General features: G+C 41.7%; 1 protein-coding gene across 3 annotated transcripts; it reads right to left on the reverse strand.

Moving 5' to 3' along the window:
- Window positions 1–254: 254 nt before the first annotated feature.
- Window positions 255–25,359, reverse strand: agtpbp1 (ATP/GTP binding carboxypeptidase 1). Of its 3 annotated transcripts, none has more exons than XM_047591458.1 (26): window positions 25,213–25,359; window positions 23,405–23,463; window positions 22,185–22,315; window positions 18,380–18,447; window positions 18,054–18,117; window positions 17,645–17,791; window positions 17,094–17,225; window positions 16,837–16,930; window positions 16,630–16,667; window positions 16,098–16,306; window positions 15,822–15,999; window positions 14,744–14,838; window positions 14,228–14,344; window positions 13,194–14,005; window positions 12,915–12,998; window positions 12,683–12,772; window positions 12,344–12,492; window positions 12,089–12,176; window positions 11,397–11,541; window positions 10,762–10,912; window positions 9,764–9,944; window positions 9,419–9,548; window positions 8,261–8,392; window positions 7,383–7,559; window positions 6,196–6,347; window positions 255–2,497 (listed from the first exon to the last, which is right to left on the reverse strand). In XM_047591458.1, exons 2-26 carry the CDS (start codon window positions 23,434–23,436, stop codon window positions 2,326–2,328), a joined length of 3,768 nt encoding a protein of 1,255 aa, XP_047447414.1. In that variant the 5' UTR covers window positions 23,437–23,463; window positions 25,213–25,359; the 3' UTR covers window positions 255–2,325. The 3 variants fall into 3 exon arrangements, with proteins under 3 accessions (XP_047447414.1, XP_047447413.1, XP_047447415.1); XM_047591457.1 differs by having other exon boundaries at window positions 255–2,500; XM_047591459.1 differs by lacking the exons at window positions 22,185–22,315; window positions 23,405–23,463; window positions 25,213–25,359 and adding an exon at window positions 19,958–20,203 and having other exon boundaries at window positions 255–2,500.
- Window positions 25,360–25,365: the final 6 nt, after the last annotated feature.

Below are 25,365 nucleotides of genomic sequence, written 5' to 3' on the forward strand. Positions count from 1 at the left end.
AATTTCTGTCAGAGTTATAAAGATATACATCTCTGGAAGAACAGCCCCCTCCCCCCTCCACCCGCCCGGCAATGCTTTTGGTTTTGTCTGCCAATCATAGCACTTCTCCCGTAACTCAGTCAGGATCCATCACAGCCGCTTGCATCAAAGTGTGGAGAGATGTGTCTTCATGAGGTCGAATGTGAATTTAATGGTCATTCGGATGAGACATCTGAACTAACGCACCAAACAAACAGTCAAGTCAAACGCAGCAGTTTAAAGTTTCAACATTTTATTTCCCAGCATTTCATAGCTTCACAATCAACTTAAAATAAGTTGCCTCCTGCGCTTGTTCACCTCCAAACACGCGTAACATAAGAAGCCCAGCACTACGTCGCCACAAACCTCTACGAGGAAAAAAAAAAACTACAAAAAAAAAAAAAAAAACATAAACACACTATTGCACAACGTATATCCCTTACACACAGAAAAGTGACCTGTCTTTGTTTCATGGGCAACATTTGAAACGAAGTGAAAGACAGAAAAAGAGGGTTTTAGAAGGAATAAGAGTGAGACAGAGAATTATTGGGGGGACGGAGGGGGGAGTGAAGGACAGTGAGAGTGAGTAATCAAATTGAAAGAAGAAACACACTTTAAGAGCATTAGCCGAGCTGAATAATGGAATAACTTAAACCCCTGCACGCACGCACACAGACACATGCACACAAACGCTGAAAATAACTCATATACATACAGGATGCAAACTAGAAACAACACTTAATAAATTAAAAAAAAATAGCCATGCTTTAGCTATTTATACAAACGTAACAGAAACATACATCTGCATGAAAAAAAAACAACTATTTTTTACTCTTCGTATTCATACACAGCACCATCTGTTTTTATGGGTCTTTCCTAAGCAAATCCACAAAACGTACACAGAGGAGGAAAACGGATAAAAAGGAAACTGAATTCCAGTCTAATCTTTAAAACATTACAGCAACGTTACCACAAGCTTTGGGCTGGGCTCAGAGACGGTCAAACTACTTATGAGGTGACTGAAGTTGAGGTTTGCAAACTGTGACATGTAAAGTGTTTAGTTTTTTTTCCTCTCAGTTTATTTATCTTCGTTTTGCATGTATAGAGTTTGCCCAAAGTGCAACAGGGTCTCCTGCTCTCCGCAGCTCATGCGTCTTGTTCACTGCTACTGTATAATACTATTAGAAACAAAACAGAAAAAGGCCGACAGTGTCAACAGTGCATGTGGACGTTATACATTCCATCTAAATGTTTTACTGCTGTGCGTGATGTAGAAACTCAAACCCAACCAGTGTTAGTTATATGTGCGTTTCATGTATTTTACAAGGTTTGTCTTTATAAAGACATTGACATTCTAGTGTGATATAAATAGTTTCAGTTTTGGATAAAGCAAGGCAAACGGCACACGGGTGATCCGACGATGTGCACTGTGGTTGAACGGGGATGGGTTACAGGGTGGTGGGGGGGCGACGGGGGGGAGGAGGAGTGAGGTCACAGCTGCAGTTGCATCAGAGTATTTTTTGTTTTAGTTTTTTTCTGCATGAGACACTTGTTAAGATTTGATAGCTGTTTGGTCAAACGTGTCCCTTTTTACACGCTGAGACTTGGCTTGTCAGAAAAAAAGAAAGCAGGAAGGAAGGAAGGAAGGAAGAAGGAAGGAGGGGCTAAACCAGCTGACGGAGTAAAGTGCAAGGTAAGACGGGGTAAGGAAGGAAAGGAAATAAGAAGGCAGGTCGGTTGGATCTCTAAGCTGGAGTAGATCCAGTTTCCCCACAATCACCTGGAGGAGTGCTTCAATCAAACACAGTGTCACAGGTGAGAGGGGTTTTCAAAAACTACACAAGCCGCTGGCTCTATAATAACTACCACAGCCTTGCACAGGAGCCTAACTGTAAGATCGGCTGATGAGTGAGTGGACAAGTGTTCAAGTCTCATCATCGGCGGTGTACAGTGTTTGCAGATTTGGGTAGCGATATGTGAATCTCAGAGGCTATATGGTGTCTAAGGTCAAGGCTTGCAGCTCAGTAAGGTTATAATATAGTGGTGAAAGGTGAAAACATTCATTAAAAGCCATCCTGATTCTTAGCGCGGCTTCAGGAGCAACGCGTCGGCTCCACTAGGGGACGTGCACCTGACGTGTGTCAAGTGCCTTTACTTTAATAGGGTGCACATTTAAGATGAGTGGGGTTTTTTTTGACTTTATCTCCCGTCAGATATTTTCTACATGGTTTAGATCCGCTAACAACCCAGGCACTGGCCGATTACAAGCTCAGACTGCCAGCTTTAGAGGAGATGAACGCCTCAGCACTAGTCCCTGTGGTTACTCTCCGAGTCTGACAAGTGTTCGAGGTGATCGGGATTCTCGTAGATTTCGCCTCCGTTCTCGGGCTCCGCGTCCTCATCGTTGCTCTCGGCGCTGTAGTCTATCGGCTCCAGACAGGGCGGCTCATCCTCGTCCATCAGATAGGTGGTGGGGCAGCTGCTGTATAACAAGATAAACAAACAAAAAGGAAAAAGAAGAGATAGATGTCAGATGTAATGGATATTTCCCTGTAAGTAAATGAATAGACGATCACAGGCCGTCCTTATAAAATTTGTTTTATGAGGCCCATTCTTGAAGCATGCCAGAGACGTCCATAAAAAACTGACAATTTGCTCAATCCTTTGGATAAATACTAGTTCTCTTAAAGATGTTTGCTGGTCTATTCATTATCTAAAATTGACAGCTTTTGTTTTTAAAAGTCAAAGATGTTCAGGAAAAAAAGGAACGGCATAAAATTTTAATTTTGAGAAGGTGGAAGCAGAGAATTTCTTGTTGACTTTATTATTCGATCATGGGCAGAAACGTCCCCCACCCCTACAAGACACGCTGCAAATTAATCTTCTGTCCATCAACGAATGGAATAATAGTTTCCAGCTTTATATAATGGATATAATAATAATAATAATAATAATAATAAATGAAAACATATATAATTGCTGAAAATGTTAAATTACCACAAAATACAAGCCGTTAACTAACGCTGCTTGCGTGCTCGGACCAAAGAGGCTGTTTTTTTTTTCCCCTTTCTTTTTTTTTTTTTCCTATGGGTCTTAATGGTTAAATGGTTGCTGGTTCTTTGAGGTTTTAGTGGCTTTAGTGGGTTTTTAATGGTGTTAATGGTCTGAAATGTGATCCCAGGGAGACAGTCGATCAGGGGGCTCAGACAATGATCTCCCACCAAGCTCACCAGAGTGTGAGTGCATGAGAGAGGCAGAGATACAGAGAAATGGCGCGTCCGTATTTGTACAGTAAATGTCTATGTGTGTGTGTTTGTGCGTGCGTAATGATGTGGATGGGCAGCGTGTTGTCCGAACAGATAATGAAAGTTGTGCGTCAACCATTATTGGCCATTATCGAAACCCATTTTTTCCCTTTCTTCTGCATCCACCACAGTTGCATTCATCTCCACGCACAGCCCCTCTTAATATACCGATAAATATATATGAACGTCATTTCTCCGATTACCTCCATGTCTTTAAAATCTTTCCGTCTTCCTGAAACGAACACAAAAACAGCCCCCATGGCTGCATCCATCCATTTGCGAACTCCGAGACACCCGGTTATTTGCAGACGCCTCCCAATTGCTAGAATATCATTGCTATGATGACCTCTTAAATGGTAAGTGGTACCATACCAAGCCCCATGCATAAAACCATAAATCCAGGATGAGAGCTAGCAATCCCAAAGGGTACTTGCACAAACACACACATACACAACAACCAGAACACTTCTGGACTCCCTTAATGATCAGACACATAAATGATGAATGAATATATCAATATGAGAGTAGAGTAGGTTAGTAAGAGAGAGAGAAAGAGAGACGGGGACGTAAACGTTAAGTGGTTTCGAGTATAAAGCCGCTCTTCCGAATCAACTGCTTTAACAAACCTTTGGAGAAGACAACGCTGGTGTTTTAAACTTCAGATAATGTTTGTGGTCACAGCGTGGGTTTAACCAAGTTTAATAATTCATTGACACAGCTGAAGTAACCACAATCAGATCTGTGAAAACCTCATATTTCTAAACTGATAATTTCAATGGAGGTGATCAGATGGTATGTGGTGATTTTATTTATTTATTTTTATTTTTTTTTAGAAAGGAAGAACAGTTGTGCTGACTCACTGAGGTCTGATGTCATTTCTTAAAATATAGATGAAGACTTCAGTGCGACTGCCATTTTTGAATTAATCTGTATTCAGACACAGATCCTCAGTTTAGCAGTGAGAGTACATTTATCTTTTTATCCATACACTCCTCATTTTAAAAAACATCCTGCAGCCACAGTAATATAAAAAAGGCATCACTTATACACACTTAAAAGAAATGTGTATATTCCAAATAGCAATTCATTTCAGACAACAATAATAATAGTCTACACTATCTATGGATTATGCTATAAAATGTCTGAAAATAACCTAAAACATCTATGGTAATTGGCCAGAACCGATTTAAGCCATAGTCCTGTACAAAGCAAACATGTTGTGACCCCTTTACAGTTTGTAAACAGTGTGACTTTTTTGAGGGGCGGGGCTTAACTGGAGGCAAAACACCTCAAACACTATAGCTTGTAAATGGCCGTTACCATATTTCAACAAACTGTTTTGGCAAGAATGGACGAGGAAAACACATGTTTTAGAGAATATACTAATATACTAATATATCTCTGCGACTATGAGTGTTATTTTAAAAAGTTGACTACGTTAACTGACCTCTACACTCTCACTCTGTGGATGATTTGACCAAAGAAGGACACAGAGGGGACAAAGTCTGGTCTGTCTTTATCAAGTGAAGCCTCTCCAACAAAGATATTATTACAAGAAGTAAGCTGAACCACTGTGGAGGGTAACGTAGTAAATACAACTTCAGCTTGGACACCGCTCAAACACGTTAGCTAGCGACATTAGCATTAACATGCAACAAGAATCCCCAAACAATGATTAACCTAAACGTAACTTGAGTCACAATTTATTCTAACCCATAATGTTATCCAGGCTGAAACTGATGATGCATTACATATTAATCTTGTCTGACAAGAATTGTGCATGTTGTTGGTTTTCTCACTCCAATCCTTTCTTTTAATTGCTAAAGCCAAAACAAAGTTGTCTGCGACTGGCAGTGGCTTCTATGTAATTAAACTTCAACTCAGTGTTTTTGATGTTTCGGTTTTGGGAGCCAAAAATACAGCAAGACGACACTTGTTCATCTTGAAGACGAACAAGTGTTCACCTCAAGCCTCCTTGTGTTTTGCCTCCGGCTAACGACGTGACGTCACGGTGACGTAGGCCATGAAGGAGTCTGATTTATCTTACAGCTGCATGAAGGACATATCGCAGCCATCCCTAGAAAGCACTGACACTAAAGTCGATGAAGACTCTCGCTGTGTTTCCATTACCCCTTGAAATGTGCAAAAAGTTCATTTGAGGTCCATCGTCTCGCGCAAAGAGAATTTAAGAGAATTATTCACAAAACACCTTTCAGTGGAAACACATACAGTAAATGTAGCTTTTGTTGTGTTGCTTTTATTCTGCAAAAAACTATAATGGAAACAGAGCTACTGTGCAAAACTATGCAGTCTAGACTGCGTAAAATGTATAGAGACGTTTCTAATGTGTAATCCCAGTTTTATGCTCCATCTGAGAGAAAAAAAATAACCCTACTGCAATTATTCATACCCATTCCCCTCTCACTTCATTATTTTCATCACACATGATCATTGATAGAATTTCAACGATGCTCAGGGCAGCCTTGCATAAATGCAGGCCTTCATTTGTTTCTCGAGTAGTGCTTCAGAGGAGAGCCAGAGTGACAGTCACAGTGTTGAGTATCAGTGCCGTGGGGGGGGAAACGTGTTTGGCAGTAATGAGCATGTTTTGCACAGATAAAAAAAAAAAGAAAGAAAAGATAAAAGTCGGTGTCTCTGTTACTGTTTTCTTCTAGGAACAGCAACATTTTTTAATTATCTTATATCGAATATTGGATCAGATATATTGGTACTATTGAATGAGGTTAACAATAATGCATTTACCAAGCTGCTGTTATATTTCTGAAAAAGAAAAAACTACAGACTACATTCCTTAGCAGTGCATAGCTATAAGTGGTGTGGCTGTCTTTGTAGTTTGTTCCATGTTACTGACCTGACGACTTTAGAGTGAGTCCCAATGATATCGCTTTCCAAATCCAGCAGGTGTTGGTGGTTGCGGAGAGCCGTCAGCCTCTTCAGCCTCAGCAAGGCCACACAAAACTGAGCTCCCATCTCCTCCAGCTCTTCGGTGCCAAGATGAAGACCCTGGAGAAGACAAGTATATCAAAGAAAGGAAAACACCAATACGTTCACCATATAAAAAAATAATAAAAAAAAAAAATCACAAAAACACCACATGAGACGCACAAACTTGCATGAACTTCAAAATATACAGAACTATTCAAAAGAACTGTGATGGTCGAACTGAACTCTGCTTTAACTCGGCTGCTGTGGGTTTTTACAGCTGCTCTGGAGCCTGGGGACGAAGCCATTGTCCATCTTCAAACGCCCCAATTCTCAATGCTGCAAAGCAGTTGGTGGGAAAACTTTTCATGTAGAAAAACGCTAAAGCATTTCATTTCCAGGAAGCAAATATTCAAAGGGATATGTACCCACTGCAACCCAGGCAACATTTGCACAGCACTGCTAGATCCTATAAGTAAAATGAGACTTGCTTTAAAGACACACACTCACAGACATACGAAACTATTCCCCAACTCAGCCAAAAAAACTTCCATGTTATTTTTGCTTCCAGAGCAGTTCAAAGGTACATCTTAACTTGTCCTGACCACAGAGATAGCCAGCCACAGTCCAGCCTTAGACATTAGGTCCTGCACATCTGGACAAATACTTTCACACAAGCCGGTGGGGGCGCTAATCACCCCCAAAATGGCTTCCCAGTAGCCCACATGTGTTAGATGTTGACATTGGCAGAATTCAGTAGGAAGGAAATCAGCTGGAATAGAAAGCCGTGGGTAGAAAGGAGAAAATGGGTAGAAACTCAACCAAGGGAAGGAGGAGAATGAATATAGATAAAAGCAATGATAAAATGGAAAAAAGGCCCCACAGCTCCACCTGCTGGACATTTGGAGATTTATGGGAAGCTCCCTCTTATTTACAGGAAAAAAACGAAAAAAAAAAAAAAGATCTACTAGTAGAGAAAATAATTCACTGTATCATTCATAAAGAACAAAACATGATTACAAATTCAAAGGAAAACTTAACTGTAGGTTAATTGTTAGGAATATTAACAACAGTATTGTGTTTTATATGTCAAGACCCAATATGACCTTACTGTACCTTATATATGCCTTGGTCACAGCCACAGAGGGTGCTCTCCATGGTGTAGCTGCGTTGTACTCCAATCTCTCTCCACACAACCACACGGGCGGTTGACTCTTTGGAGCGCTCCACAACAAAACTGCAGCTAGCCATGCTGAAGGCCGGAGCGATCTGGGACAGGATCTTAGGAAGCTCCTGAAAAAAAAAAAACATAAAAACATTGAAGATGTCTGAGTGTTTTTGTGTAAGTGTGTGTGTGTGGAAGATGATACCTACAAAACAGACAGGCCTATGTGCAGAACAATACGCAGCGCTGCAAAATGGTGGTCTTTAGCCTAAAGCCTCATGTCCACTATAGATCTCTGCATTGCATTCTGCTTCTTTATTAGCATTTTGCTCAGAGAGATATATATTTGCATTCCCAAATGCAGAGAAGAACAACAAACTCATTTCGGCCTGACCGCTTTGTTTGGTGAATGAAACGAAAAGGACTTTACCCCTGCAGGGTATGATTCAAGAAGAGCTGGTAAAAACTGAGGAAGTAAAAGAAAAGAAAACTGACTGTATTTGCGGGAACATCTGGCAAAGATGTATATAAATTAGGAAATTACACTAGATGAGAAAATCCAAAGGCATCGAAAGGTAGTTAATTTTAATGTTATGATACAATGCTCTGAGGGAAACACTTGATCTGAAAGCCAATTGATACTCTGTGTTGGACAGACTTAGAGCTTGATTTAAAATACCTGATACTTTATATTAAAGGATAACTTAATGAATGCGATTTGATCCAGAAATAGAAAGGAATCCAGAGCGAGGTAGAGTACTAAACTATTCTGTTTCTTTTGCAGAATTGTGGTTATGGTTGATGTGCGCGCATGTGTGTGAGGGTTCACCCGATATCCAAGGTCCTCCTGCAAGTCGGTCGACGTCGCTCTAATGTTGGACTGCCAGACTGTCTCCTTCACGCTGCAGCCGTACATGAACACGTTCTTCTTTCTGGAATGACCGTGGTAGTCGCAAAACACCTGTGCATTGATGCAAACACACAAATACACATGTGCATCCATAGAAAGGAAGCAGAGGGAAGAGGGAGTTTAGGATGAATACTGCATACTTTTTATTTATTCAATACGCTTGAGTAGTAAAGCAGACATCGTTTAAAAAAATAATGAACACAAAACTACCAATTGATGTAAATAAATGACAAAGTGGTGTCATGACTGGGTAAATCACAGATGTATCTGAACTAGAGATCGACCAATATGGATTTTTTAGGGCCGATACCGATGGCCAATACATGCTGCCGACTTTAGAGACAATATTTGGAGCCGATACTGCTTTGTCTCCCTCCATTTAAGTCTCAAATGAACCAAAAACATGAATATTTAAAGCTCATGCATACAAAATAAAAAATAAACAGGTAAGGAGTGGTAGACCACAAGGAGGGTGATTCTAGGGTCAGAAACGTCAGCTAGCAAACTCCTTCTTAAGAACAGTAAACATTAGGGCTGTTGCCAATGACTGTAATGTGTTGGTGCTGAGTGATAAAGTAAATAGATTTTTCTTTGGTAGTCGTTGAAAAAAAAAAAATAACCAAAAGAAAAATGTTATTTCAACGACATGCAATTTCCAGCTTCCAGCGGCACGCACTTTGCTAGTGGGGGAGGGGCAATGTATGGGCTGCACAGATCTGCAGTGTCTCCAGCAGCACAGGGCTGCCTGTGGATGTGCCTGTCTGTAAATCTTGCTGGGAGGGGAAAAAAAAATAAAAAATGTATTGGCGAATGCAGCCATGTATCGGCCAATACCGATCCCAGTAAAAAACGTAAATATCAAACCCAATATATCGGCCCGCCGGCCGGCATATTGGTCAATCTCTAATCTGACCTCGCAGAAGTTTATGGTTAAATAAAAGATTTGCTTTTGTTAAATTTAGTGGACGTGCGGCAAACAGGATGCACAGCTGAGCTCATGAACAAGAAGAGAAAAATATCGCTGCCAAGTGCAAAATGGCCCAAAGTAATTCAAGTCCAGTTAATAAGAGGTCATACCAGCGGCGCCTTTTGTATGTGTGCAAGGTACTGCAGTAGGCTCTTAGTGTGGTAGATGGTGGGGTGGAGCTCAGGATTGGGATTCTGCCACTGTCGATTTAAATCCTCTCCACTCAGAGAACAACGATGACTATAGCAGGAAGGAGATGGCGGAAAGAAAAGGGGAAGGACAAAGAGTGGAAGACAAGAGAGCAACAGCTAGAGAATTCTTCAAGACAAGGTTTTATGAGCGTTAATATGAATAAAGGTGTGACCATCGCACAGAGCCAGGTTCAGCAGCTGTGTGTGCCTTTAGTGTGTATACATGACAGTGTGTTAATTGCGTTCCAGCTCTTTTTTACTCACTTTCCGTTTATGACTCCATCAGGGTTGAGCATGGGGACTATCTTGAAGATGTAGGCCTCCCTCAAGCTGGCTGCCTGCGGACTGGCACTCATCAGGAACTCCAGCGTGCCCTTCATTACCCAGCTGGCATTGGTTTCTCCAGGGTGCACTCTGGCCGACAAGAAGATCAATGGACGATTCCCTGAAAAAGGAGAAAGAGGGAGAGCACGGCGCAAACACAGTGAGATGGAATGAGAAAAAAAAAAAAGATTTTTCAATTTAAAGTTTTTCACAGTTGAGAAACAGCATCATGAACAACAGTGGACTAAAACCTATTTGGGAAATAATGCCATGCGCTGATACCTCAAGGCTGTTCTCGTGTAGTATTATTCATCTGAAAGGAGCATTTCTGACAGTTATTAGAGAATTTCATCCTTTCTTTTTTCTTTTTTTTTTAGGGCCCAGTGAAGCTTTGCTAACTAATGACAGCTTGCTTGTGACGACATAATCTAAATCAAGCATCCACTTACTACTGAGCCTGAAAGAGCAACATTTACTGGACTGTCCGCAGCTTTCAAGGGTGAACTCACATCATACGGGAAATTACAACATGTATTTGTCAGTAAAGTGTGTTTGTTAAATGTTTCCATATTAGGGAGAATGACCAAAAGGAAAAAAAGAAAAATTGTTATTAGCCCACCAATGATCCCATCACAGCTTCAAGATTTTGCAGCACATAATTGTTTTCTACTCTAAAATAACTCAGTTTGAGGTTTGTTCAGTTTATTTCATCTGGATAAATCTTCAATACCAGTACAAACAAGAACAATAGCATTCAGTTTATTTTGATTTACATTTCTAATTATTCTGTTGCGATAAGGGGATCGTAATTGGTCAATCTACAAAATGTTTTCCTGCTTTTCCAAGTTATATCAAAATCCTAAGGTTGCGCTACTCAGGTAAGATAATGTGTTGCGGGTAAATGAAGAGACACATGAACATAGAATGAATTCACTTACTAAACTGACAGATGTGATAGTTGGAGTTGGACTCTGGCATGGCAGTGATGGTAAGAAGAGGGCAGGAGTTTCCCCCTAAGGTTTCACACAGCACGTCTTGTCTCAGGTAGATCTGGGGTGTCCTCAAAGTCTCCAGTTTGGACAAGTGCATCTGTATGCAATGACAAGTTATTTTTCCCTTATTAACACTGTAATTGCACATCTTCCATTTCACTTGCTTAATAGCCATTAATTGGACCCCTTGTAATCACGTGACTCTGATTGGACTTCTCTGTTACCACTTTGACTTCCGCAATCCAAAACTGCTTTAAATAGAAAAACTATTGACATACTCAGTGTGCAATTGCCCGAGAGTGCAGCAGTTATCCGAGCTCAGGTTTCAAGGACGAACAAATGACAAAAGTATAGGAATAAAACAACAGAATCTATCGAGAGGCATGAGGGTTCAAAGTCATGGTCTGGGATGTTTAGCAGCAGCAGAATAAAGTGACAATTATAACCGTATGAACGCATGCCAACAAGTATTTCACTATTTGTTTTGAGTGTAATAAGGTTTTAATGGCATGATGACATTTTAGTAGGAAGCAAAATTAGAGTTCATAGAATAAGAGTAAACACTGATATTGTAACACTACCTTAAGAGTAGAGTATGTATAAGGGTAATGATAGGCAAAGTAGCAGACGTCATCCTTATGGCTGAAGTTTATGGTGAAGGTCAGTGTATAATACGACTTTCCTTTCAGACCACCGGCTGCAATGGAACTCCTCGCAAAGTGGTTCCTAAGGAGAAGGAGGAAGAACAGTTAACGAGTTGTCTTCAATTAAAACTTTATTAGTTTACTATCTCTGTCATAATTTCTGTCTAGTTTATAAAGTTGAGACACTATAAGAATCATAAAAATAGACTTTTTAGAAGACAAAGCTAAATTTGAACCGAAATGTTCAGGTGATCTGTGAGTAACATAATATACACCGATCAGCCACAACATTAAAACCACTGACAGGTGAAGTAAATAAGTGACCTTCTTGTGATAATTCAATGTTTTGCTGGGAAACCTTTGGACCTGGTGTTCGTGTGAATGCTACTTAGACATGTACCACCCACCTACACCAGACCAGGCACTACAGCCATCTAAAGCAGGATGCAGATTCGGACTACATACAGATTTACAGCCGCAGGAGCGAGCTTTAGAGCTATGTAAAATGTATAAAGGTATATAATTCCATATGCTGCATGAAAACTGGGATCCTGTAATAAGGACTGAAAGGTTTGGCCTTTCAGTCCATGTGTGTATCCCCAGATCCACTGGATTCTGTTTGTACCTACTTGTAGTAACAGATGTCTGTTCCTGTTCTGACCCAGCGAGGCCTGCCACTGATTGCCTCCTGCACAGAGTACATGAGCACCTGCATGCCTGCGGGCACAAATACACACAAACACACGTTAGATGCTCCTGTTTATTTTTCATAGCAACCTCTTTTAGATTTATGTTAATGTAACATTTATATAAAAAAAATAAAAAATTCTTCTGTAGATCAGAGGGTCACTTTGTGTTCGTCTGGATGCCGTTTTGCATCTCACCATAGTTGAACTGGCTGTTTGACTTCTCACAGTTGATGATGTTGAAGCGGTAGTTAGTCCCGACACGCATGCCACTCACTTCAAAGTAAAACCACTGGTGGTGGTGATTACTGTTGATGTCCGAGTTCAGCACAAGATCATACTCATTTCTGGAGAAATACCACAAGACACCATCAACACATCATCAACACTCATTCGACACATCTTTGCCTTTTAATAAAGATAAATAGCTTATACTGTCATTAATGTGATGAAATTATTTAAATACATCAGTATAACTAACTGTGTATCTGTTACTCTCTCCGCTATAGCAGCTATACTGTAACAATAAACACTTACTTTCTAACTTGAACTGCCTTCCTGAGGTTACCGGACTCAAACTGTGAGTTGAACTTCAGTGACTCGCCACTGTCTTCGATTACAGGACAACTGAAACATAAAAGAAGGAGGATGATGTGCTTACAAGTCATTGACTTTGAAATATATGGACGAGGAAATGAATGTCACAGCTCTCAATGTAATTGTGAAAAGGAGGACTGGGATGTAATGCTTTAAAGTAGCGGAGACTCACTTAGGAAGGTCCAGGTCATAAACTACTTTATCCACGATATCATTGGGGTGAATCAACCTTTCAATGTCCTGGAATATCTTCGACCTGCAGGGTTAGGCCCACAGAGAAAACAACGGTTAACATATAGAGGATGGATGAGAGGATGGTATGGTCTTACACTTTGCTGACTGCAATTCACTTTAAAACTTTAATAAATATTTGTCACATATTTGCCTTAGTTTCGTTTTTTTTTTTTTTTTAATTATTGGCATTGAGTTATACTTCAAAAATTAAGCTCACCTCTGTACACCATAAACTCTCTCCAGAAGGGGTTCGCTAATTATTTGGGCTACGTGGCCAAAGTAGTCTGGGTAAGCCACTTCAGCATACTTTGGGACAGACCGCGTCCCCTTCACCATCTCCACGTAAAGGTCGGGGTCATGCAGCGGGAGTAGGAGGGCCGTGTCCGGCACCTCCAGAACTGCTCCTTCCCCTCCCTCATCTTCAGCTCCCTCTGAGCCACAATCTGAACCCCAGTTGCTGCCACCTCCACCTCCACCTCCACCACCACCTCCACCACCTCCTCCTCCTCCCCCTCCCCCACCGCGACGCGCAGCTATACCACCCAATAGCAAAGGAGACTGTATGTGCCTCGTGGCGTTGGCTGGAGATCCTTCTTGCTTGGCTCCTTTTAATCCATCTCCTGTGCTCAGAGCCCGCTCCTCTTCTAGAGCGACGCACTCCAACGAATGCGCTATTTCCTGGTCTATCTGCCCTTGAGACGGAGGCCTGGCGCAGGAGGGCGAGGTGACGTGCCCATCTGGAGTAGGAATGTGTGCCTCCTCTTTTTTTTCTTGGTCCTTGGTGAGGTGGATCGTGTCCAGTTCTAGAGATGTTAGAGAAGCAGTCGAGGCGGGAACGGTGGGAGTTGGTTGTCCTTGGATGGAGTCGCCCTCCTCTTGGGCGCTCGGTACGGGGACGTGCTTTGGGGACAGGGCTTGAGCTGTGGGCACTTTGATTGGCCTGGTGGATCGAGTTGAAGTTGACGATGAAGACAAGGAAGCTGATGAAGATGTTGTAGAGGCACTCTTTGAGCAGTGAAAGTTGTACCCCTGTAGGAACAATAGAGGTCACAGACAGTTCATTCAGTTTGCCAGACTACAATACCGCTGTGAGCTTTTACAATTACAAAATACCTGAAAATATTCTCTCAGTTTACTGTCAAACACTGTCAAAATACAGCTGTTACTGTAAAAGCTTCAGGTCCTTAAATGTCCTATAGCACAATTCATGTCATATTTAGAAGAAAAAATAGTCCAGTGGAAAACACTGACCTGAAAGTCCTCAGATAACTCCAGGAAGAATTTCTCATAGACTCTCAACTCCTCCAATGGGCGAGTAGGGCACTTTTTGGGATGCAGCTTGTTTAGGTCTGTTTCTATGTCATCATTCTGAAGGACAGGACACAAAAGGAAAAAGCTTCAGACTGTCTCTTATGTACTAGCATTTGGATGGTCAAAGATTGACCTCATAACGTTGATCAAACTCAATGTTATGAGGCAGAGAAAGTAAGTAAGTAAGAAAATAACTGCATATGATGAGAAAATAACAAAAGTCAAGGTTTGAGCAAACCCACTTTTTTAGATAAATTGTGACTGCCCCCTGCTGGAAATTTCCAGAAGTGCAAAAATCGATAATAATACAAATGACCAGAGGAATTGCAGTATTAGCTAATTCACGATGTACAGTTATAATGAACACCACAATAATACAGAGGAAACAGATGAACAGTAAGCTCAAGGCAAAACATGATCATGTGAAATGTGGTGCATGAGAGTTTTGGTTATTACCGCAGCACAATTATCCTTCTCGTCCTCTTCATTCTCAGTATCTGTGTCGACTTCTGTCTCTTCGTTGTCGTCGCTTTCATCCACCACATCATCCACTGGACACAACACACACAAACAGAAGATATTTTCCTAATATCCTTATTGTTTTTTTAAGCTGAGGGTTTATTATCTTCCTGCATGTGTCTGGTACACGTCAATGAGGGTCATTGCTTTGCCACAAACAGAAATAATGTTAACGGAGAGATGTGAGCGGTCATGATCGAGAGATGAGCGAGCAAGAAGGAGTAGAAATTCTGAGCATGTTTCTTCAAATATAAATTCAAAATGAGTCTGTGGTCTAACGACAAAGGTTACAATTTGCAATACTCTGCATGGCCGGGGAGCAGATATCACCGGCATGTATTTGGGAGTATCTTGACAACCTAGAGTCAGACACTGGGTTGCTAATGAGTCAATGGAGTTCCTGTTTGTTTCTGTCCACCTGCGTGGATGCTAACATTTATGTTTCAAACCCTATGAATAATTTCAGATCAGATTGAGGGAGGAGGAAAGGTGCTCAAATGTTTCACCAGGCGGTCTGTGGACATTACATGTACCAGATTAGTTGAGAATAATGCAAGTATGTTCTGCACATCTACTAGTGAGCAAGGAAGCATTATGCAATGTGCACTAAGCATCTATGTTACTAACACAAGCCATGTGTTAGTTTCGTGAAGTTTGAGCACATGTGAGGTGATGTGTGAATGAATCTGTGTAATCGCAGGATTACGTACGTCTTACCCTTCTTTAAGGGCTTGCTGCTGAGCTGAGGGCTTGTTCTTCCTGTAAGGCACATTGTGTGCAGCGCTGTCAAGACTGTTGCCACAAACCATTTCGTTGGTCCAGGGGTGTAAGTCTTATTTGTGTGTCTGTATGGTGCAAATGATTGGATCTGGCAAACAAACACTGTGACTAAAGAACGGGTGTACCTGTACTGAAGCATCATGGATGAAAGCTGTGCGCATAAACTGTGATTCGGTGGTAAGTGGTAGCTCCACTCCAGTGACCTTTGTGTGTGAGTGTGGCCTTGTGCTCTCACCACCGGGAGGCTGGCTGTACAGCTGTGCCACTGGACCCGCGGCTGGTACATGTGGCAGCTGGTAGTGGAAGGCCGACTTGATTGTAGGCAGAGGCAGGCGGTTCTTAGGAAAACACTTCCTCATGATGATGCTCGAAATGTTGACCAGAGGATCGAGAGTCCGCACGGGGAGACACTCCTGGAAACAAAAGCACACAGACAGCAAACAGCAGCTGAGACCCAGTGTGCGAGTGTGCCTCTTTGTTAACTTGCGCATTTTTCCATTTTCTCACTCACGGTGGAGGAGTTGTAGAGGATCCTCATGCCGTCAGCCTCTATGAAGGCCTTTCTGCCCAGCTTGATGTTGGTAATGTTCTTGAGGCAGACCAGCAGGCCTTTACGTATCAGCATGTGACGATGCCGCGTGTCATTGCGATGCCAATCCAGGTACAGAGCAAGCAGGACGGGCACATGGTCGCCATCCACTGCACGCCGAGCATTTGTCTCTGCATGAGGAAGTAGAAAAAGACGCAAAGAAAGCGTTTGCATGTAGCACTTTTACAGCAGCGGGGTGGAATGAATGAGGGTGAGTGAAAATGGAACCAGGAAAGAGTTTACAGAACATTAGGAAACGATGGGGGTTATCTAACTTCCACATTGAATGATCAGTTACAGTATTTCGGAGCAGAACAGAGAATCAGCCAAGGACAGACGAAGATGGAGGTGACAGGAGGCACAAGGGAACTACACTGCATGGGGACAAGCACTAGTTCAAGATCCCTAAGCTACCGAAGAGTCAAAAGTAAATGCTGCAAGGCAAATTACTCACTGGATTTGAGCAGTGCTCCCAGTGCGTCCAGAGCTACCCTGTTGATTTAGAAACAAGGCAAATGTGTTACATGGTCTGTCAAACATCAGCGACAGATGTTAAAAGAACTCTGTCAGGGGGGAGGTCAAGGAGATGTAGCCTGTGGATGCCACTGGTTGGTTATAACACTGCAGTCATGCCGGCTAAATAAAAGAGACAGACACTCACTTGAGCAGGCTGGTGTTCTTCTTGCTGTATGGTGCGACTATCTTGAACATAAGTTCCACCACTCCGTTCTTTCCCAGAGAAACAGCATTCACCGCTTTACATGAACAGACAGAAAAGTGACACGGGTAGAAACATTAAATCACAACCGAATAGGCCACAGCACTTAGAGGCGTCTGACCAGCTTTGCTGCCAGGTTCTGTGGTATATTTTCTCTCCCAGTCTGTGAGAAACGCAGTTAAAAGTCTGAAACTACTCACAGTTGGTGGAGTAAACCCTGAGAACCTGCAGGCAGGGCAGAAGCAGTTTGGTATTCTGTAGGTTCTGTCTCATTATGCCGACAGTGACGTTCAGAGCTCCACTCAAGCGCGCCTTCACCCCAAACGTTTTGTCTGAACGCACAAAAAGTAAAAGGTTAATATGCAGCAGAAAAAACACTATATTTGTCAGTAACCTCTTGGAATTATAATTAAGTCCCTGATTTACTGGTATCACATTAATGCGTGTGTCCCACCGTGGGTGGTGGGATTTCACATCCTGCTAATGGTTTCAAGCTATTTCACGGATCTGCAGGTGGTCCCGATGTGCCAAGAAATTAAGCAATATGCCAGCGAACGCTGTGAAGACGAAGACCGCACTAATGTACAGTTAAGCATACTTTTAAAATAATCCTTGTGCTATGAAAGAAAGAAATTCAACTTTAAACACAACATTTAATTAGTTTTTTAATTAGGAAAATCTGCTGCACTCATATGCAAGAGTACCAATATGAAATATCTGTATTAAGTGAAGTGTCTGACATCAATCATACCTTTAGGGCCGACCTTGGCCAGCAGTGAGTGGAGCTGCAGCGTGAGTTCCTCACTTGGAGGAAGCTCTTTACTGGCAGTGATCAGAATCTGGAATAATATCCCTGTTCCTCCTTTGGACACAAATACTGCAACCCTACGACCTTTGCCTAAGACAGAAAATCACATTTGCAGATGGGACTAGTAGAACCACTTGGCAATATTGGAACTGGAAAATATTGATATTATCCGTCACTCTAAATATATAATTTACTGCAACTTAAACATTTGTTTAAAGTGACAACAACAATAATAAGTCTTTAGAATATGGTAAACTCCTGTCAGTACTGTTTAAATGTTATGTCCTTTAATGAAGTTGCATTCGGGGGAAGAACTCATTGTCTTTTTGCGGGCGGGGGGGACACTACTTACCCGCTGTCAACAGCTCGCTGAGAATGCACAGGATGTTCAAAGTAGTCTGCACATCCCTGGCGCTCTGTTAAGGTCACAAACAACACATATCAATGAGTCTCAGAAGGACTGAATTACTATATAGTTTAGCAAATACATACAAAATCGTAAACATTTGTGAGCATGTATGTCGTGGTCAACCGACCACTTCTGCCTCGAGATCAGCCTCTCCGGATATATATCATCCTCAATAAGCTCCATTAGGTGTTTGACTGAGATAAATAATTACATCCATCAGAAACCACTTCATCAAACATAGTGTTGTTGGTGCTGATGAGTGAGCTGACCTCCAGTGAAGTCAGGATGACCTCCATGCCACTGGACCCTTTGGACATGACCTCTTTTCCACTCTTCTCTGCAACACATAGCAAAAAATAAATAAAAATGTTAATAAAATCACATTTCTACCAAACATCTGTTAAGGATGGCAGGTTGTTCTATATGCTGTACACACTGATCAGGCGTAACATTATGACCATCTTACTAATATTATGTACATCTCTCTCGTGGCTCGAAAAGAGTTGTAACTCATCAGAGAATGGACATGGGATCTGAGGGCGTCTTGTTGTGTCTGGCATCATAAGGGTGGCTCTGTGGATCAGGTGCATCCCACAGATATGTGACCAGTTCCAGTGAATTTGGAGGCCAATTAGCATTTCCCAGCAGAATATTGTATCGTCACAAGATGGTCAACGTTATTTACTTCTCCCGTCGTAATGGTCATAATATTATGGCTGATCGGTGTACTTAAAACCACTGCCCTGGGTAACTTGAAGCTAAAAATTGTCTCAGCAAATTAACAAATTAACTTAACAGCAAATACATAATGCATTATTAAAGCCTGTTCACGATACGTGTTCTTCTCTTGGAAACTGTCCTACTCAACGGGATGTAAAAAAGCTTAAGAGGTCTTTCTACAACTGTTACTCGCCCTCCTGTCTTTCACTCTTTGTCCAGCGCCCCCCTTTTAAACCCCACGCTTGCCCTGTAATTTAGGAGCTGACAAATTCCCCCCCCGCTTTGAAGAGGCATATTATTGGTCCTGTCCTGAACACAAACTCTCCAAACACAAATACAGGGCATGAGAAGGGAACAGATACTGAGGTTTGTTAACCTTTTACAAATGACCTCTGGAAAATGAACAGCAACTGCTTATAGAAGGCTATAAATACAACAGATATCATTTTCTGGAAAACTTTGACTTCAGTGGTACTAAATCATCACTTGATTCCTTATATGGCAGTAAGAATTGAGAAAAAGTTCACATTATCTTCTGAAAACCCGAAACTGGAAGACTGCCACTAGGTGATGATCTTGCACATGTGGAGTTTTTGTGTTTGGCACCACATGCTGTCACCTGTCATCATCATGGCAGCAGGTGCTCAAGTATGCGGACATGTATGGTGGCAAGTATGCAGCGTTCATGGCTTATGATCTCTCCATGGAAAGCATGTGAATTATAGACGGGATTACCAGTGGTGTGCGCTCGCATACTGCACGGACAAACACACACACACACACACACACACACACACACACACACACACACACATCAAACAATGTGCATATCTGAGAATGTGAGCACGCGCACACATGCACACTTTAGTGCCTTGGAGAGCGGTGATCTCTTCACACATTTCTGTCATGCCAGACTTTTTAAAGCCCTTCAAAACAAAATAACATCTGCATCCCAATCCTCAAAAACAAACGGTGCACGCAAGAATCTTCTTGTAAAAAATAACGTAACTATTAAATTGAAGAATAACTCTGTTATGCCTTATTATTTAATCCTATTCACTGTCATTTATTACTGATGGTTGCAGTTATTAAAACATAACTGTTATAGTTTGTTTTCATCACCCTACCTGGTGAATATGAAGAGACCCCAGCGTTATAGTATCTCCTGGTGTGGTAGTACTCCATTTCACAACAAAAGTTTCAACGTTTTTAAATTGAAAAGTGAAATGATGGCGTAGGTTCAAAAAACATTCCACGGGAGTCCAAAAATGTCAGGTCTTCCGTGCATCAAAGAGTTTGATGACTAATCTCCTCCTCAACCGTGCACCAACTTAGAGCCTGGTAATCTGCACCTCCCTTACATGCGACCAGAAACTAAACTGCAGGCTGCTCCCATAGAAAACTGACAGATCTGTGCGATACCGCTCGTGGTGTAGAGGGGGTGGAGCTTAGGGGTTGTGGTGGGTGTGGTTTACTCTTAAATGGAAACATATTTTTAAATTTCTGACAACAAATGCAAGACCAAAACTGCTCTCTTTTAACGTTCAACTCACTCTCCACTAAACCAAACTCCTGCCTGTATTATTTTTAATACCTTTTTATAATATAAATAAGTTTATGCCTATGCCACTTGCAACCTCTGGTATTCACTCCCTTGTTCTTTCACATGGTACACCTCAACTGCCTCCTAAGACGCTAAAACGCTGAACTTGAGACAAGAGTAAAGCGAAGTCCAGCTGGGGGTGTATAGTTACTGTGAACAGGGTCAAAGACGCCCCCCCTCCTCTACTTCCCTCTAACCAACGTCACACCCATAGAGATTTCCAGTTGAGGCAGCAGGCAGCAGTGGAAAAGGCAGCCAAGCAACAGATGAGAAAGGAACAGCTGATATTCTGTGATTGATAGCGTCACGGACAGAATCTTTCCCACTGTGCCCATCGGTCATGATGGATTAACTGTGACTTTCCTTTGAAACAACAAATTATGGGAAAAAAAAAGATGAAATTCAAGAAAAGTCAGAGGGAACTGGTTCAAAGTAAGTTTAAAATAAGCAGCCAGCAGCTGCAAAAGTAACGATCCGGCACAATTCTTAACTTCATGACACAAAAGAATAAAATAAAAGCCAAAATGAAATGTCTCAGGAAGAATCAACGCTGCAGCAAGTACGGTACAGATCAGCTTTTTATTTTTTAATTAAGCTGTAATATTTTATGCAAAATAATTTCACTTAAGTCTAAAGTGCTATTACTGTGTTCGTTTCGCCGAGTCATTGATTAACCCTACGTTAATGCACCATCATAACGCTATTATTTTATTTTGGCAATGGGTATTTCCATGAGGGAGGCTGCCTGCTGAGAAGGACACACTCGTGTTTCTTTGTGGTCAACATCGCAATGTGGCACAATGCCTTCCTCCTCAGCTGGGGGGGTCTTCTTCTCTGCTCTTCTTTCAAAGAGTAATCAGAGATTGAAAGACACCGTATCCGTTCATGCACGCATTGACTAACTCTGCACTAACCGATCTCTGCTTACACAACAAAGGCACCAAACTAGTTTTTAATTAACTAATTAACTGATCTGACCTGATAAGTTAAAGCTCTGGATAAAGGCATTTTACAAGAGAACTTACACGTTTGCTGAGGGGTATAAAGAAAAAGAAAGTTGTTTTTTTTTTTTTTTGGCTCCACAGCATTACTCATGATGCGTTTCGTGGCAAACTAGAACAGTTTCATAATGAATAGTATTAGGAAGAAGTGCTTAACTTATCAGACCTCAAGAGGCACTGATCTCTGCTTTGAGGTTACGTTTGACCCAACATTTACAAATGTTTTTTCCCCAAATTGCCTAATATGATATAATCATGAATCAGTTATAATCTTCATGCAAACTATCTGGACCTTATAGGCTCTGGACATGGTTAGCAGCAACCTGAGCCCACAATCTGACCTGACACCATGCTTAGAAATATGTTTACTATGAAAAATTGAGATGTGTTCAATACTTATTTTACCTACTTATTTACCCGCTGTACACACACATAAATCATAATATATATACATGTATATATATATACATATATACACATATATATATATATACATATATACACATATATATATATATATATACATATATATATTAGGATTAATCTTATGTAGGTTTAAACTCAATCAGCAACGCAACTTGAGAGGTGAGATCACTAAAGGGTGAGATCACTATGAAAATACTGGTCCGTGATTCTTGAATAAATACAAAACTAAATGAAAAAAAATATATTTATTTTGCCATTGACTTTGTCACATTTTAGTAGGTAGATATGTATATGTTGTGCGTGTGCACTTGTAAGTGCTCTCACCCTGTGTCTGTATGAGGTGAAGGATCTTTGCCGTGACCTGTCTTGCCGTTTCGACATCCCTCACCATGGCCTCGCCGTTCATTCTTTCCAGTTGGCCCAGGAGCGTCAGTATCCTGGAGTTACTGGGAACACTGGAAAGGGAAAAATGCACGTTTTGAACTTCAGGAAGAATGTGTGCAACAAGATGTAATGTGCGGTACGCCGATGATCCCTCGTGTCCAGAATTATAAGAGAAGGACGGCTTGGTTTTATAACAACAGTGCATCACAAGAGAACAAGCATCCCCTTATTTGTGCAAATGGCCTCGTACAGGACGGTCACAGCGACTCGAATACGTCTCAGCGGATCAATAAATAAACATCATTATGCAAAATATGGAGCTGTACCAACGATTACAAATCGCCAACCCATTGACCTTACACTTTATTTATTATTATCATAAAGCTGTCTCTGAATGCTTCACTATTTCTGGAGTACTGACCCATCGTGCTCTCATAATTTTAACTCAGTGGCGCTCAGCTGGAAACACGAGGTTAGAGGTCAGCTGTTGGTACAGCAACAGCACTGGGGAAAGAATCACAACACTGATCGTACCCAGTGGAGCAAATCTTCTAATATGTCCTTATAAAGAGAGAGAGAGACAAGATGGAGAAAGTGTGTGCAAGAGAACGAAGAAAAAAAGTAAGGAATGAGCGGAAAAAGTAATGCAAGAATGGAGAAAGTAAAACATAGAGGTGAAGCCTAAACAAACACATCGCATACATCGCACAGACGAACGCAAATTAAATAGAATAATAATGACATATTCAATCTTGATGAGGCCAAATACACAAAAGCTTTTCCAAGCATATTTCCTGTGTATTGTATATTGGAATTTTTTCATATTAAATAAATATTGTTGTTTCTAGCAAGGCCAACTAATTACCTACCACGCACTTGCACAAACACGCTCTCTCGCTCACATACACAGTGTGACAAGAAGACAAAAGGCAGAGACAAACACGGTACTAAGGGAGTTAAAAGGTAAAACGGTGCACGAGTAGAATTGCAACATATAAAGTGGGAGCCCATTGACAGAGACAGAGAGCACTGGGTGTGAACAGATGGCCGAGACAGCGCACGTTTCCCCACAAAGAAACACATTCACAAATGTCACAGTCCCCACATGCGTTTGTGTATGCAATGACATGTACTCGCCTATGAAGAATAAAGCAACTCACCCTTTTTCTGTGGCCATTTTGGGTTTGTTCATTTTTACCACATCAACAATTCATGTCGTCTGCAAGAGAAGGAAAAAAAAATAATAAAGACCAGTGAGCAGCATAAACATTCTGTACAAACTCAGAGACAGGCATTAATCAACCTTTGCCCCATGTGCCAAGATGGTCCCCGCTGGACACCCTATGTTGCAATCCCAGGGTGTAGTCAGTCTGCAACTAGAGTATGCCAAAAACCAGCTGGCAATAAAACTAAACTGCCCATAGCCACTAATGCATGTAAAACAAACTAGTGACGTGCAGTGTGTGTCGAGACGACCCCCAGCTCATATTGACTGTACCGCTGCAGAACTACTATCCGATACACGGTAACTCTTGACTGATTTTACACATAACAAAAGGGGTAGCCAGACACGGATCTCGGATGTCTAGAAACAAAAGAGTCGCGGGGCAAGGTAATACGAACACGAGGTTTGGGAAAACGATAATTATTTACGTCCAGCTGCATCACATTAAACAATGAGCCTAAACACACTGCAGCATCATTCATTAAAACACACAAGCATAGGGCGACAGCAATAGCTGCACTGCGTTTCCCAAAGTGTCTCATAATAAGATAAGATAAGATAATCCTTTTAAGATGAAATAACCCTTTGATTTACGCCACAGTAACGTTTACGGCAAGGGTGTCAAATAAACAGCCCGCGGGCCAAAAACCGTCCAATCTGGCCCGCGGAAAGAATTTGCAAAGTGTGACAAGTTAAGAGCAGCCTTTCTACAGAATTGGCTCCTATTTGACATTTTTCCACAAGGGGTCGTGTCGAGTGGCAGACATAAGCAACACTGAGACTAAATAGCAGATGGCAGAAATGTGCCAAAAATTGCACTCGTTTCTCTTAAGGAATTTGAGGTTGTTCGTTAAACGTAAACACTGTCATAGTGCACTTCTCTGAACTAAAACAAAAGGGAAAAATCTGGCATTGTCATTATTTGTGGGTCTGGTTCCCTTAAGATCAAACTGGGCTGAATGTGGCCCCTGAACGAAAAATGAGTTTGACGCCCCTGGTTTATGGGATGATTTAAGATGAGTCACAAACAATGCTGACTTAAACTAGCAGTCATCAGTCCTGCCAAGCAATAAACAGCACCTGCCTTTAAAATACTTAATGTGACACATTAATTAAATGTAAAAACAAAGGAATCAACATCATAAAAAGAACGATGTCGGGAATCCTTTTCAATTAAAACTAAAATTGTAACCTTTTAAGCCATCCTCGTCCTCTCATTCAGGCTTCTCTAAGCTTGCAGACTCAAAATGCAATAGCCTCTCTTTGCTGCCACACAGGTACAAGCAGACGATATAATCTAAGCTCACGTCTTGATGCGCTGAGGGGAAGCACAGATATTGCTAGAGGTCAGACCATGCACATTTAAAGCTTTCTTTAAAGCAGCCATAAGCCCGACATGTTATCGGGGTCATCTTACTCATGACAGATGGCCGAAATAACCCTGCGGGGCTGCCTGCTTCCACAAACCCAGTGTCCAAAATCCCTTAAGAAAGCATGGTCCCTGCTCCCATGGGGCTATTGTTAGCAAGGTAAACAGCGGGGCAAGGCAGGTTTTGCAAGATGCCAAGCTCGACAGCCACTGCGAAGCTGGTGTCTGTTGCACCTGCTGGATTGGTCATTCATTAACGCTGGCGGGCCAGCTAACTGGGGAATGTGCTGACAATAATGATAAATAAAGAGCAAGCGGCGTTAGCTAAAGTAACGGGCCTGGTGAATACTTACAAGATGGACGATTTCACTAACCTCTAAGAAAAGGGGAACTGCTGTGCCGCTCAGGGTGGACCAATTCCGAGATAAGACTCACAGCTGCTGTATTTGTGAGCGATGCCTGAAACGCCCAAATGATGTTTGTTGTGAGAGAAGAGCCAACTGTCAGAGGGTCGCCGCCGAATACCG

The sequence above is a fragment of the Mugil cephalus genome, chromosome 8, assembly GCF_022458985.1.
Source record: "Mugil cephalus isolate CIBA_MC_2020 chromosome 8, CIBA_Mcephalus_1.1, whole genome shotgun sequence".
Classification (NCBI taxonomy): Eukaryota; Metazoa; Chordata; class Actinopteri; order Mugiliformes; family Mugilidae; genus Mugil; species Mugil cephalus.